At 32.8% G+C, this 16,677-nt stretch overlaps 1 protein-coding gene across 1 annotated transcript; it reads right to left on the bottom strand.

Annotated features, from left to right (window-relative positions):
- Positions 1-933: 933 nt before the first annotated feature.
- Positions 934-15,264, bottom strand: LOC139516679 (uncharacterized). Its single transcript, XM_071306909.1, has 9 exons — positions 15,153-15,264; positions 13,305-13,621; positions 12,452-12,586; positions 11,188-11,420; positions 8,542-10,442; positions 7,363-7,530; positions 3,547-3,827; positions 2,747-2,932; positions 934-2,415 (listed from the first exon to the last, which is right to left on the bottom strand). The coding sequence occupies exons 2-9, from the start codon at positions 13,605-13,607 to the stop codon at positions 1,435-1,437; spliced, it is 4,188 nt and encodes a 1,395-aa protein (XP_071163010.1). The 5' UTR covers positions 13,608-13,621; positions 15,153-15,264; the 3' UTR covers positions 934-1,434.
- Positions 15,265-16,677: the final 1,413 nt, after the last annotated feature.

Raw genomic sequence — 16,677 nt, 5'->3', positions numbered from 1 at the left:
GCAATCAGTTCTGGAATTCAAATCTTTACATATCCGTACCTATTTAAACGAGAACTTTTACAATTCAAATAAATCTACACACATGCCAAAGCAAAACTGCATGAAAAAAATACTAAGTTGAAAATTGTTCAAACAGTTTGAAAATTATTATTTCTTTTTGGCGAGTTTTCTTTGAACTTTTTGTTGATTTTTTTAAAACGTCAATTTGTGTAAATGATAATTTTAAGATTATTTCATTTTGTGTATGATCTTTCACATTTGTGTTACAGAGGCAAACATTTAAAATTTCGAACTTTTGTTTAATACATATTCATGTACAATTTACTTTAAAATAGAGATCAGTGGTACAACAACCAAACAATACAGTAACGTTAACACAATAGACATCCAGCATTTTATCGTGTGGTTTTCTATGTTGTGATGTTATGCTATTGCTTCAGAAAAAGGGACAAGGTTTGGTATCATTAAAACGTTTAATCCCGCTGCAAATGTTTGCAACTGTCCTAAGTCAGGAATCTGATGTACAGTAGTGGTCGTTTGTTTATGTAATTTATACGTGTTTCTCGTTTTTCATATAGATTAGACCATCGGTTTACCCGTTTGAATGGTTTTACACTAGTAATTTTGGAGCCCTTTATAGCTTTTTGTTCGGTGTGAGCTAAGGCTCCGTGTTGAAGGCCGTACATTGACCTATAATGGTTTACTTTTATAAATTGTTACTCGGATGGAGAGTTGTCTCATTGGCACTCACACCACATCTTCCTATATCTATTCAACACTTTTTAGCTCTGAATCGACGAAACTCTAGACAAGTAAAACGAATGAATCATTGAGTCGGAAACTTTATCCACTCGAGATAAACTCATGAATACGTGTATTCCCCTATCGGTTGGTTTTATCCATAGTAATGAGAAAGTATAACAGAAAATATTATTTTGAAAGTAATTGCCATATTATTTCTAGAATGCAGTCCTGTTTCCTGTTTCAGTTGCAATTACAAAAATCATTGTATATCTCTTCATCTCTCTTCTCTTTCTCTCTGTAATCAATCAGTTATGTTTTGCAGATATAGTCGAAGGTTGCTACATCTTATTTACGTATTCTCTATATTTCCTTTTATACTTTTAAATCAGTTCCAATTGACTCTTCTGCAAAAAGTTGATAGTAAGCCTGAGACTATAAACACTACATTCTCATTTTAAAATTATAAATCATATTTTTGTTTTAACACAATTATTGACATCCAGGAAACAGATGTTTATATTTATATTTAAATTTCAGTTCAACTAATCGATAACAACAGATGAGAAAAGTAAATGGAAATTACTGAGAATGTTTTACTTCTTGCAGGTTATCTTGCTTTATACCGTTATTGAGATAGTATAAACCTGTAACAAAGTCTAAACACTAGTTGTCCAAAGAAGTGAAACACTGTTATTTAGCCTTGATACTGGTTGCCCAAAGCTTTTCAATGGCACCTTTGTCTTCTTTACGTCTGTTGAAAATTCCTTTATAACCTTTTTTATTAACAACTTCCGGGTCAGGTTCTGGACTGTCTTCATGGTCGAGTGCATCAAGAGGATCGAAATCATAAACATATTTATTGTAGGGATTTTCGGATACAGGATTTTTGCCATGGTAACCTCCACCGAGAAGCTGTTTCGGCTTTCCAGTGTTCTCTGGAATACTTAAATGTCCATCAATAGAGTTTCTGTCGTCCTCGTCATTGTCGTTTGTATGTTTCTTTTTATAATTTGACAAATATGAACTTATTTTGTCATCTTCTTCCTCTTCGGTTTTTGGTTTGAATGATTTCACATTCTTAGCAATGAAATTTGTCTTAGGTTTCTTAACATCATTATCCTGTACCACTTCTTCTACTGGTACTTTTTCAATGAGTTTTGCACCTGGTACATTCTTATCTTTTTGTGTAACTTCTGTTGTTTTTTTGTTATTTTTAGCAACTTCAACCTGGTTATTTGCCTTTTTCGGTACTGGTTTAGCAGTATTATTGTTTTTGTCTTGGCTTTTATTTTTCTGTTTGGAATCGGTGCTTTGAATAGTTTCATTTGCTTTCGTGTTAACCTTTGGATTTGACCTTTTACCGTTAATTTTGTTGTCCGATTCTAATGGTCGTTTTTGAGGGGGCTGCTGTTGATTCTTTGCAGCCTGTTTTTTCTGGTCTTTGACCTTTGGTGGAGATTGTGGCGGAACAGGAGATTCCATAAATAATGATTCAAGTGTAACAAGTGTCGGTTTTTCTTTTTTGCTTTTTGATGGAGCTGGAGATTCCGCTTGTGGAACAATTTTTACTGGTTTTTCTATTTCAGTTTTAGCCCGATTGTGTTCAGGGACCATTTTATCAACACCCAGAGTTCCGGCGTTTGATTCTATTTCTTTTATCATATTTTCAGCCTAAAATTAGAATAAAACTACATTTTATATGTCAACGATGTGGACTAAAATGTAAGCATATCAAAATGTAAAAAAAAAATCTTTAAGAATATAGAATATGTTATACCCTAAGCGGAAGTTTGCAACAAGTGACGTTATAAAAGTTGAAACGGGCTAGGAAATACATTATCAAATTATCTTATACACAAAAAGAAGAGAATATCAAGGGTCAATAAAATGAAACTACCAGTCATTACACCGACGTGCTTCAATAAGTTTATGAATGAATGTCATATCATACTTAACCATTAGGACTCAAACCTTTTCAAACGACATGAAAAATATCACCTACCCAAATAAACACAGAAGCCGCTTCATGACTTTCGGAATGTATCTGTTCGGCTGTATATGGTTCTATTACTTTTTTGGCCTCCACCGCAAGAGTTAAGTTGACATCTTTAGGGTCAAACTTTGACATTTGTGTCAAGAAAGACTTCTCACCGTGTAGTCCTAATATCTTTTGACAATTTTTCCACGTCTGAAAATGATATAAATCAACTATTCATGTTTTGAATTTATCTCTAGCTTTTTTTATTAAATTTTGACATGTTTCAAATTTAACTGACGTATACAGATGTTAGCTAACTATAAAACAAATGGTTGAACATCCTATCATTCTCTATAAAAGATAGCTGATGGATTAATTGACATTATGGACGTCTTCACTCCATAAAATTGGTGGCTTCGAATCTTATATAGATACATATTATACCACCAAAGATCAATAGTTTGAGATAATGTTGTAATTGATTCAGGCTGCGTTAGACACCCAACTTCGTATGTTCATGTTCAAGCCACATTAGTTTCGGCTTGCTTAGAGAAACGAGGAGGATCATATAGTCTTCATGAATTTAAAATGTACGTCTATTACATGTACTGTTTTCAGATTGATTGCCAGAGAGGTATTTACTCGTTACAGAGAAGGAGATAAAAAGAGAAGATCGAGCTCTTTATGTGAAATGATTGACAACAAATGTGAATAGAACTGACATTATTTAGTGCGGTCTGTCATACTGATTTCTGAAAAGGTGGAAAGAGACGTACATTTTTAAAGAGGATTTAGCGGATTAAAACGACATATTAAGAGCATACCTTAACTTCAGAAGGATCATATCCCATCAACATCAAAGCTGCCATGATAGTTTGATGGACACCGTTAGGTGGCGTATTATACTGTCTTATTTCACCAACTACCCTATTGTCTGTATTTCTGGCCATGTCTTGCATAGTTCGCATTGCAGCTAGTCTATCTCTTAGTCGTTTTGCATGTATCAACTGTTGGTCGAATGATCTATCTTCATTAATAGCTGATGCCACTACTATGGCTCGGTCAAGATTGGTCAGCTCTCTGGCTTTAAAAGCTCGAAGTAAATCTGTAGTAAGTATAAGATTTATTATGTAAAATTAACCGATATTTTCTGGAAATTTTTAGATCGTAAGTCCTTTGTGAAGAACATTGTACTGGATAAACAGATGGGTAATATTTGTCATGCGTCAAAACATAACAAGTACATCAAGTCTGGGAAGATGTTTAAACAGTACAAATTTTTAACTCTTTTATAAGGATTTTTTTATGACGACATATTTTAATGAACCTTAATACTGCACCCGTTAAAAACACGTTCTCGTGTTATTGTTTTTAAACTTCTGTAACACAAATGTTCCAGAGGAGGTCTACCACTTTCAATTTTATAACCTATAGTGATTATCAAACCTCGTTCCATTAATTAACTGGTACATAAATAGGTTTTTCCTTTGACAATGTTTGCCTTTTATTGCTTACATCCACTTTATTTCAATTTTGGTAGATAGTTGTCTCATTGGCAATCATAACATAAATCCTTATTTTTATATATATTTACTTAAAATGGTACTCATCAGTATTTGTTTTTAAAAGGAAAAATAGAAATGCACTTACCTTAAATTTTGCATTTGTTAAATATTAAACAAGAATATCAAATACACAAAATAAAATTGATTTCTCTCTGAAAATTTTAAATGCTCACTTTACAACTTTACTATATATCGATTTTATCTAATTGCTACGTTTTACTTTTAGATTAAAATATGAAATATTATTACATTGAAGGACATAAAGTTTAAATGCCTTAAATAATAAAAAATCTGTCAATTTTAAATATTTGTTCACATAGTATATAAATTGGTCTTATTATTTAATTTCTACGTTGTAAATATCATATGAAAACATTGTATAGTCCGTTTGACTTCTATAAATCTTAAAAAAATAATTCTTAAAATTTCATTTTTAAAGATAAATATTTTTTTTCTTCATTTTTGTTAATGTATGATATATACGAACTCTGACTATGAATATCATAATTTTAAACCTATAATCAAGAAAGTTACTCATTAGGTCTCTATGTTACTTCAATTTATTTTAATATGAAATACTCAATGGAGTACGTATGAGTAGTGTAACAGCCTTCCATTCAAAACAAAAACATTAGACATGTGCTCTTAACCTGTTTTATTGTACCATGTGACTTTACTCATTTAAATAACTCTGGTTATGTGTGCATGCTTTTGTATTTCTCATTGAATACAGAAAACTCAGTAATCACATGACCAGAGTTATTTAAATGAGTAAAGTCACATGGTACAATAAAACAGGTTTAGAGCACATGTCTAATGTTTTTGTTTTGAATGGAAGGCTATTACACTACTCATACGTACTCCATTGAGTATTTTATATTAAAATAAATTGAAGTAACATAGAGACCTAATGAGTAACTTTTTTTATTATAGGTTTAAAATTATGATATGCATAGTCAGAGTTCGTATATATCATACATTAACATACATGAAGAAAAAAAGTATTTATCTTTAAAAATGAAATTTTAAGAATTATTTTTTGAAGATTTACAGAAGTCAAACGGACTAGACCACGCGAACTATATTTCAATACTATAGTAAGTAGCACAGACAAGGAATATTTTTTATACATGTAAGATAACACGTGAAAAATGTCAGGTATACATATAGTTCACACGAATACACAGCGGAAAATCTAGTGACATAAAACATAATGTATGTGAAGTTAGCAGCCGGTTCGTTATTCGATATTCAATATCCAACCGGCTGCTAGCAGTCGTTTGGATATTCAAAATTTAGTTGAAAATCATAAAAACAAAAATACTAAATAACATTAAAGTAGGATTTTAATAGTAAAGAGGACTGAAAAGATACGTAGGAAATCGTTTCATGACACTTCTAACTGCCGTAAATTCTCGTTGTTCTCGAATGTAAATTTAACCCTTTTCTAACTGGCATATTTGTCTTTATGTAATATAGATTTTTGTCAATAAAGGAACTTCAAAGATGTACTTTTATATATGATATTTCTTAAAACAAAAAGTAAAACCGATCACGCTAGAAACATTTTGGAATATGAATAGAAATATTTATGGAAAGCCCAAAAAAGAAATATGTAGTGAAAATCTACCTGAGACCGCTAAAATGAGGGTGAGACCGCTTAAATGAGGGTGAGACCCCCCTGGTCTTTCAATGTCACCAAAATTCAACTAAATCATAGACTCTGTATATATAAAGGTTGTATCAGACGGATCATCTTCGATATCTACGGAGAGCATAGATTTTCACTTTTTAGCTAAAAATTGTCAAAATTTTAGGACAAAGGGCACAGGGCAATGGTGAGAGCCCCCTGTCCCACAATCTTTCTAATATTATGCAGACATTTAGTAGATGAAAAGTGACAATCTAAGCCTTCCGTAGATATCGAAGATGATATTATTCTGGGAAATCCTTTTTATACAATCTTTATATATACAGATAAAATTGAGAATGGAAATGGGGAATGTGCCAAAGAGACAACAACCCGACCATAGAAAAAAACAACAGCAGAAGGTCACCAACAGGTCTTCAATGTAGCGAGAAATTCCCGCACCCGGAGGCATCCTTCAGCTGGCCCCTAAACAAAATGAAATATATACTAGTTCAGTGATAATGAACGCCATACTAATTTCCAAATTGTACACAAGAAACAAAAATTAAAATAAAACAAGACTAACAAAGGCCAGAGTCTATATACTCGTATAATTTTATGTATATTGAAAGAACAGGGAGGTCTGATCGTCATTTAAGCGGTCTCTGGTAGGTTTACACTATATATTTCTGTTTTTGAGCTTAACATATTTATTTCTATTTATAGTTCTATATGTTTCTATCTAGTGATCGGTTTCTGTTTTTGCTTTAAGAAATATTAGATATAAAACAACATTTTTGGCGTCGTTTTATTGATAAAACATATATATCATAAAGACAAATATGCAACTTAATTTAAGCATTGATAAGGGTAACGAGAGTTTAAGACAACTCGAAGGGATCATAATAAGATTTCCTATGTATCTTTTCGCTCCTTTCAACTAAAAAAATCTTGCTTTTAATGTTATCACATATTATAATTTTTTATGATTTTCAAATAAATTTGAATATCCAACAGACTGCTAGCAGCCGGTTGGATATTGAATATCGAATAACGAATAACGAACCGGCTGCTAACTTCACATCCATTAAAACATATGCCTTCGCTGCAATCACTTAGCTGGAAAACTACTTTGTGGAAATTTCAGAAAATTGCACAATGCTCAATACTGTGTAGAACCCTTTGGAATCTGCTCTCTGGTCGGGTTGTTGTCTCTTTGACACATTCCCTATTTCTATTCTCAATTTTATTTAGTTTTTGTGTACATGATTTTTAATTTTAAATATATTATATTTTATCAATATTCAATAAAAGAAGGATAATTTATAATTTGTTTTAAGTGTCAGTTTAACAAGTTTCAAATGCAGTTTTTTTAATAAATAAACAAAACCTGAGGTAGAGGATTTACTATTCCTTCGTTCTCACCGGTTCATAACTATACATACCATACTTTGCTTCCAGCTTTCTGATCTTTTTCTTACTATTTCTTAACAGATCATCATCCTTTTCAGGTTTGTTGTATTGATACTCTGACAAAGCCTGTCGTATTAATTGTGGATTGTTTGATTTTAGAGCTTCCGTTAACATTTGGGCAGCTTCTATCCTTTTATCAACTGTAAACATGCATTAGCTTATATATTTTTTAAAATCGATTTGGTCAACAATTTTTGCAAAAAACAATATGAGAAAGCTATTATTATCTGAACGAAAGGTTTTTTTATAATAATGATATGGGAATACACCATCTCATAAGTCAATAAATGGTTGCTTCATTTTTAAAATGCATAAACACCTATCTTAATCACCGATCCTAAATACATAAACTAAACTATTTAAATAAAATACAACACAAGATCGATGGGTATCTATCTATATCTTTACCAAATAAAACACAATGCAACGACCTCTTCAAATCTTGAACATGTCACTTTTCGGAAATCATGATCAGTTAGTAAAGTTCCTCAATAAATTCATAAAATGTCTTACTCGTAAACACAAATAAGAACCGGTCTGAAAAAATATTGTACTAAATACTGTTTACTTAACCATTTATAAACCACTTATAATTCACCGGAATATCAACCTTGCGAGTGTATACCCCATACGTATTTAAAACCGTATGTTAACACTTTCCTTAATTGTTTGAAAAGTTACAAGTATAATACTAGATTAAAGAACTAAAAAGTCATCATGACGGACAAATGGTACACACAGTAACGGAAATGTCTTAAAATTATCTCATTTCTTTTATAGTTTATCTATTACTGATAGTTTTACCTTAAAGATTTGGTTTTTTTTTCTACATGGACTTAAAATTACTTCCTTAATATACTACCCTGGAAATATTTTTTTTTACGCAGAACGGTTATGATAACGTGGAAAAACATAATAGTCAAAGCTAGTTGTATTTTTTTTTTTTTTTTTTATTGTTTTGTCATAAATTTGGACGTTGGTTTTTTCGTTTGTTGTTGTTGGTTTTTTTTCCTATATGTTTTGGCATGCCTTTTATAGATGTATACAGAGGTTTTTTTTATGCAGATAAAAATATGTATATACCATGGGTACATATGTTAAAGAATTCTAGATTACTATTACACTTTGATAATAATATGATTTCATCTCACCATCAACAAAGTTTTTGAGACGACTATCATTTATATGACGTTCCAGATCCGAAACGTCTGTTCCGGCATTTTCTCTTTCTTCTTTTATAATCTGCAAAACTTCTTTAGCGTCTTCTTCTAACTCTTCCTCTTTGTCATTCCGTGTGATGATATATCTGCTGACTAAACGTAGAAACTTGTTCTCCTGTTGGAAAATATTAAAGATATAATCACCAAGGTCTTCCAAGGTCACCTTATAAATGTCAATACCTTTCTCTGTATATCTTTGTATAGATTGAGAATTCTGAGGTTCAGATCTGTCAGCTTTCTGGAGAAAGGCTGTGAGTATGTCGATACCTCTTGGTACGGGAATAGATATTTCAGTGTCAGTCGTAACTATTGATTCTGCTTTAACTTCTTTTGTATGCTTCCAGAAGTTTTTGCTGTTTTCCAATGTTTTATTGTTTAATGTTCCAACTTCTATGTGTCTACCATGAGAATTTATAAGGAAGGCGTACGCATTGTTTAACTTTTCTGGTTCATCTTTCTTAATTGCATAGACATTAAATGCATATTCTCCGCGCACTGGAACATCAATAGCGAATGCCTGTTTTTGATTCTTTCTATATTGATTCACTCGCATTCGAGGAACGGCTGACGGATCATTTGAATGAAGCTCGCCTACTAAATCAACATCTGACTTTGTCATAAAATCTATATGTGTGTGTCCATCTTTTGCTATGATGTAGCCATTTTCATGCATATTTGCTGCAATTCCTAAACGTTCGATGGTAGGATGTGGACCAAGATTATCTTGGGCGATGTTCGGTAAGCATTGTACCTGTCCTTTTTTCATGGAGCAATGTATTAGATAGTTAAGAACATTCTCTTGTTCCATTGACTCTGTGTTTCTTGTAAAGAACTTTAGTCCGTATATTCCCTGGTGTGGCAATCTTGTTCGAACAATATATTTTCCTTGATTCCAATAAAGCATAGCGTATTTTGACATGTTGGCACTGTCCACAAACGGATTGAGTAATTTCATTTCTAATCTAAGTTCCTGTCGTCCTTCGATTTCAATGTCTAGTATTCCTGTTGCTGTGTAAATACTTGATTCCTCGTGTGTAATGGGAACTAATCCTAATCGTCTGGACACTTTGTTCGGTCCCCAGCCTAGTTTTGGATAGTCAGGTAAAGGTAGACATTCCTTTGCTAAATGTGTGGACAAAACTACAAATGAACATATTAAATCAAATTTTTCTAACCCTTCAGTTCCAGGGTCGCATGCGAATACATTGACACGAAACTTGCCAAGAACCGGAATATTAAACATAAAGTGAATACTTTCGTCATGTCGTTCAAACATAATGAAATGATGGAGAATTTTATCAAGTTTCCTGGCTGTGTCACCCTCAGGAATTGTTCTAATAAAGTTGTGCTTAAAATGATAGTTTTGGCCTCTTACTTGTGGAAAATGGAGTTTAAATTCAGCTTGTCCTTCAACTACTTTTACCAATATATTATTTTGTGGATATGTTACTCCCATTTCTCTGGATCTCTCTCGGACGTACAATCTTTTGAAAAATTCAACTTTTGACATATTGTCCTTTAGTAACTGCCATTTGTCTTCATCGGGATAGTGTGTCCATATTAAGTCTTCTGCATTTGTGAAGAAATATTCTTCGTCGGCATCATCATCATGACCAATTCTTTGTATAGACCTTGTACTAAGTGATTCGTCATCTTCACCCGAGTTAAGATTTACACACCATTTAGCCCAGAAAATATCAACAAGACGCCATTCGTTTTGCACAAACACAGCATTCCATTGTGCTTTCAATTCTGGAGTTTCTGGTTCTCCAAGATCGTAGTCTTCATTCTTTGTTATTCCATCGATAACTTTACATGGAACTTCTGCCATTCTTTAAACAAAGCATATTTTTAGTACTGTATTATATGAGTAAAGTTTGATTTTCAAATAATTTAAGCTTTTATGACTTATAATTACTATTGGATGCAACCTTACAATTGTTTTTAAACATCTGAAACATATACAAGCATACAATATAATACGCTATAAGATATATATCCCCTTTGGTGTCATTGATCTGTTCAATGTTTAAACTTTTCAATACACTCATCTTCGTCTAAAGTGTTCTAAAGTTATTTGTTAAATGGTCTTTCTTTCGTCTTTCTTATTCGGATATTAATACGAAAATGTGGTATGAAGTGTCAATAAGACAACTCTCTACAACATCGAGTATATAACATCGACAATCGTTCCGAAACATCGGTGTGTATCATATACTATGGTGATGATTGCGGATTCTGTATTCCAATAAAAGTGATTTACCTTTTGGACAGCTATGACGCAATTGAGAGACATTTAACATGTTTTTTTTTCTTCTTCTTCGTTCTTTTTGCGGGTCAGATTCATGAAGAATAAATAAAATTTAGGTTTTTTTAGCAGAAAATGGACAGAATGATATCATAATGAATTCAGATATGTCATTTCTCTCAACTTTGAGTTGTTCTTGGTTTGTTTTAAATTTTACAGAATACATTTTTTTTTTGTTGTTGATAAAGATGCAACACGTTTAGTGATATTTTTATTTTATCAAATATAATTTTTAGGGCGTGTATATATATATGTTGGGTTGTACTTACGTGCATAAGATATAGAAAAGATTAGCAAGGTTTCCCATATCACATTGTATTTTACTGAAGTATTCTAACGGTGTATCTGGTACTGGTGTTGTAGCTATTTCCATAGTCTGTACATCATAGGATGTTATCCATCTATAGATCGCCCTCACTCGAACTAAGTCGTCAAACACGTCATCACCAGTTAAATACTGGACAAGTTCCCAGAACGTTCCTTCTAACAATGACTTGGGTGCCTGATTTCACATAAAAATAAAAATAAAAATCCTGGTCGTTATCAATTGCAAATTTCTGGATAAGTGTCATCAAATCAGTGGGTTCAGTTGCATACTAATGAATACTCTTTCAATGGAAAAATAACAGTGAAACCATTACGAAATTCATTCAAATTATTCTAGGTATGTAATTTTATGTCCCATAAATTGCTCTGATTTTATTTTTAACTGTGACTAAGGATTTGTACAGAAAGACTTTACAAATTCTTGGACAATCAAAGTTGTGTCATCAATATTTAATTCGATTGAGGACAAATTTATTTAGATGCAACAAAGAATAAAAAAAACACTTCATGAATTTCCTGACTAAGGACAAGCACATAGTAATATGAGGGTGATATTTAGAGTTTTTGGTTGTAATTGTGGTTTTGTGTTAGGATACTTTAGAATCGTCTAATTATTTGAGAGTTTGTCTTTCGCTTTGAATGACCGACTACTCTTGCAATCATGACGCTTAAAGTTATTGATGTGATTTTTATTGTAAAAATTGGGGTTTAGGAATGATACGAGCGATTAGGAGACTGTGAAGTTGCGTACTATACGAATAAATACGTCGTAACTACAATCCCCTTCCCTTTAATAAATGTGACCTACCAAATAAGACTATTTACCGGAGGTGTTATCTCATAAGCAACACGACAGGTGCCACATGTGGAGCGGGATCTGCTTACCCTTCCGGAGCACCTGAGACCACCCCTAGTTTTTGTTTCTTTTCGTTTTGTTTAATCTTTAGTGTTCTAAGTTGTGTCATGTGTACTATTGTTTGTCTGTTCGTCCTTTTCATTTTTAGCCATGGCGTTGTCAGTTAATTTTCGATATATGAGTTTGACTGTCCCTCTGGTATCTTTCGTCCCTCTTTTTTGATCATACGACTGAACAATTTTTTTAATAGTTATCATTGAAGAACACATGCCTTTTGTCAAGATGTTCTGTGCTTTGAAATGCTTCCTGTTTCTTTTGAATGATTGTGGGTTTTTTTTTCATGAACTTACCGTTAGCGCGTGTCGATCAACAACATCAAAGTTGATGCCATGAAGAAACACCTGCTTCGTCTGCTTCTGTGGAATTGGTTCTGGAATTTCCCCTTTCTTCAGAGATTTTTTCCATGCCCCTGGTCTTTCATCTATCTGATGAAATACAATTTTAAAGTATATATGTATAAACGTGTGTACGATTTTGATCGTATTATTTTGATTCGGATTGTCTATTTGCAAATTCCGAATGTACTCTGTCATAAGAGATCCATGTGTCCAAGCTATGCCTTTGGGAGAGACATAAATGTTCATTGAAAATGAAAAGCTAGTATAGATAGCAATTGTAACTGTGTGTAATGTATTTAATCCGTAAGTTTTTTTAATAATCTTTTAAGTTCAGGTAAAACTTTTGATATCAATATTTTGTTTTTAAAACGCATGTTCAACGCATGTTCAACTGTTCATGCTTTGAATGAGTAGCGTCCCAGTGTGTCCGGTTTAGAACAAATGCTACAATTGTCAAAGAGAAACCACTTGTGTAAAAATGTGTGTAGTAACACAACAAATCGGTCATTGCCAACAAGGTATTATGTTTTCCAAATGTTTCATGAACAATCTCACTTACTTAATAAACGAAACGGCCAAGTTTTGCTAAGGCCAAACTTGCCAGAGGGAGTTGAAAACTTAATTAGTTTCCTAATAATTTCAGAATTACGAATGGTTTTATAATTATGTCAGTACTGAAGTAGTGACTACTGAGCTGATGATACCCTCAGAAACATATAGTCCACCAGCAGAGGTATCACCCAGTTCTGTAAAATATGAAACCAATATGTTATTAATTCATGGTCTATCCTTTATATGTATTTACCTTTGCTGCATAGCTTGATACAGTTTTATCATCACCATCATTTGTGTTGGCCTTCTCTGGCGATCTTTCATCTTCATTCGTCTCAGCATGCGTTGGGAGTTTTGGTCTTTCATTGGCTTTGGATTTATTTGCATCATTTGATATTTTGCCTTTGACAGTTTTATTCTGACGAATACTTTCATTGATTTGCCTAGCATTTGTCTCCCTTGGGGCAGTTCCGCTAGTGGTTTCTACTGGCTGAGCGACATTATTAGCCGCGTTCTCTGTTACACCTTGTGAACCTTTAGACTCATTAGCGCCCATGTTCCTAGCGATATCTAAAAATTGTCATATGCAATAGTTCATAGAATCTTACGTCAGATGCAAACAAATATGTTACTGATATTTTTAATGCCAACATATTATAATACCCCTTTGTTATCTAGAACAAATTTGGTTCGAAACAAATATTTTGTATTTGTATGTGTGAAATCAGTGTTTCTGAAACATGGTAATAAACACACTATTCAGTCCGCTTTTACCTTAATATACTCGACCACGGCCACCTGTATTTTGGCCATCTGATGAGTTAAGCTTTTTTCAACTGATTTTTATAGTTCGTTCTTATGTTGTACTGTTATACCACTGTCCCAGGTTAGGGGAGGGTTGGGATCCCGCTAACATGTTTAACCCCGCCACATTACTTATGTATGTGCCTGTCCCGAGTCAGGAGCCTGTAATTCAGTGGTTGTCGTTTGTTTATGTGTTACATATTTGTTTTTCGTTCATTTTTTTTTTTTTACATAAATAAGGCCGTTAGTTTTCTCGTTTGAATTATTTTACATTGTCTTATCGGGACCTTTTATAGCTGACTATGCGGTATGGGCTTTGCTCATTGTTGAAGGCCGTACGATGACCTATAGTTGTTAATGTCTGTGTCATTTTGGTCTTTTGTGGATAGTTGTCTCATTGGCAATAATACCACATCTTCTTTTTTATATTCATTAACAAAGGTGTGTTCATTACAAAAAAATGCTCCATTTGATGAGTTAAGCCTTTTTCAACTGATTTTAGTAGTTCGTTCTCATGTTGTACTATTATACCACTGTCCCAGGTTAGAGGGAGTGTTGGGATCCCGCAAACATGTTTAACCCCGCCACATAATTTATGCATGTGCCTGTCCCAAGTCAGGAGCCTGTAATTCAGTGGTTGTCGTTTGTTTTTGTGTTATATATTTGTTTTCGTTCATTTTCTTATATAAATAAGGCCGTTTGTTTTCTCGTTTGAATTTTTTTACATTGCCATATCGGGGCCTTTTATAGTTGAATATGCGGTATGGGTCTTGCTCATTGTTGAAGGCCGTACGGTGACCTATAGTTGTTAATGTCTGTGTCATTTTGGTCTCTTGTGGACAATTGTCTCATTGGCAATCATACCACATCTTCTGTTTTATATTCAACAGAGTTGTGTGGAAGAACGACTGAAATCGACACTACATGAATATTATGATCATAATTATGAATTGGTTGATCGATACAATGTGAGGGTGTACCAATACACTGGCGGAATCTTTTTGTCGTCTTAGATCTGTAGATACCAGTAAAGTCGTATGATCAGAACTTTTTCAGACAAGTATAAATGCTCACGGTAGATGATGCGTACATGCCAGGATACTCTTACCCTCTTAACGCATCTAGTCTTGATCCTTTTTTAGTTAATGCAATTCTCGCAATTTTTTGTCAGTACCAAGTCAGGAATTTGACAGTTGTTATCCATTCGTTTGGTGTGTTTGAGCTGCCATTTCATTATGGACTTTTGCTCCATACATTATTTGGAGTAAGATGAAAAATTGGTTTTGTATTAACTTACCGTTTATCAATGAATTTCACAAATTATGAATTTCAAACGAGTATCCATTTTGTTTTTTCTATCTGAACAACGCTAGTGTTATAAGATTTAACTCTCCGATGAGGGTTAAGCGTTGAAAAACATACCCTAATTCTTTTGTGTTATTAATTCGTAGCTAATATTTAGCCGTTAAATTCAAAGTGCATTTAACGGAGATTAGTGGAACAATCAATATTTATTTTTACATTCCTAAATTTTTCATATTCATAATACTTAAAACGTATGGTCGATTTAACGTATGTTTGAAAATTAAAATTTAATCAAAACAATCCATCAAAGTGATTTTATTTGAGATTTTATCGCTGCTTTGAAGACCCATTGGTGGACTTTGGCTGTTTTCTGCTCTTTGATTGGGATGTTGTCTCTTTGACACATTCCCTATTTCAATTCTCAGTTTTTGATACTATATTAAAAAAAATGTAACTTTTTTTTCTGGTATGGACATGAATGATAATCATCTAGTGTCGCAAAACTATCGACGAATACAAAGCTATCAACCTGTAACGACCTTTGCCCATAATCAAATTACATTAAAAAATGTTAAAGTTGCCAAAATGTATACACGTATATGCTTTTAGAATCATCTTTGATCGTTTATAAATTATGGAAAATGAAAGTTCATCTTAAAACATTTGCCAATTACTATTTACTCTTGAATATTATATCACACGTATTTGAATTCATTCCTATATTACATTTTTTTCTTTTCGATAATTGATGATGATTATTTTCAAAAGGCATACGGTATAGTAAAAACACTACGCTGTTTTTCCATATAGCAAGTAAATTAATAATTTCAAGGGTTTCTTTTCGAAAAATCATTTCATATTAAAATAAGAATGTTAGAAGTTGATTTTTAAAAGAAGAGGTATAACAAGAGTCAAAAACTTATATTGTAAGTATAGTAAATTCCACATGGCTTTCAAAATTATGGTATCATCAGAACACTTTTGGTGCAAAACAGTCACTTGCCACTTTTTTACATTTTATTTCTTCAAAAGTAAAACAATTTTCAAACATCATATTTGAAAAACGAAGAAGGTTATAGAAAAATCGGAGCTACAACACATTAAACTTCCCAATTTCATATTTCAAGAATAAATGTCTCCTGAATGATGCATGATACCAACATATTTGAAAAACTAAAAGGCTTATAGAAAGGTCAAAGCTAATGTACTAGTAACTGAAAATTACTAAAAGTAATGCGAACAACCAATCAAGGAATCAGCGCTATGCACGAGCACCACGAATTTCCTTAATTTAAAAGGGTTTTCTATATTTTACAGCGACACATTTTATTAGAGAATATCCGGGGTTTTTTTCATGCCGGTACTCAAATATTGAGATACTTAGCTGGCGGTACTCTCGGGGACAAACAGTTCACAATCAGGTATTAAAGTAGTGGTTTAGTAACCAATTAAACACATTTTACTGCACCAGATGTACATTTAGAGGTCTCTTCGGTGACGGCAAAACAAATTATGAA

This window comes from Mytilus edulis, chromosome 1, assembly GCF_963676685.1.
Source record: "Mytilus edulis chromosome 1, xbMytEdul2.2, whole genome shotgun sequence".
NCBI classification, from domain to species: domain Eukaryota; kingdom Metazoa; phylum Mollusca; class Bivalvia; order Mytilida; family Mytilidae; genus Mytilus; species Mytilus edulis.
This window is presented reverse-complemented; position numbering and strand designations above follow the sequence as displayed.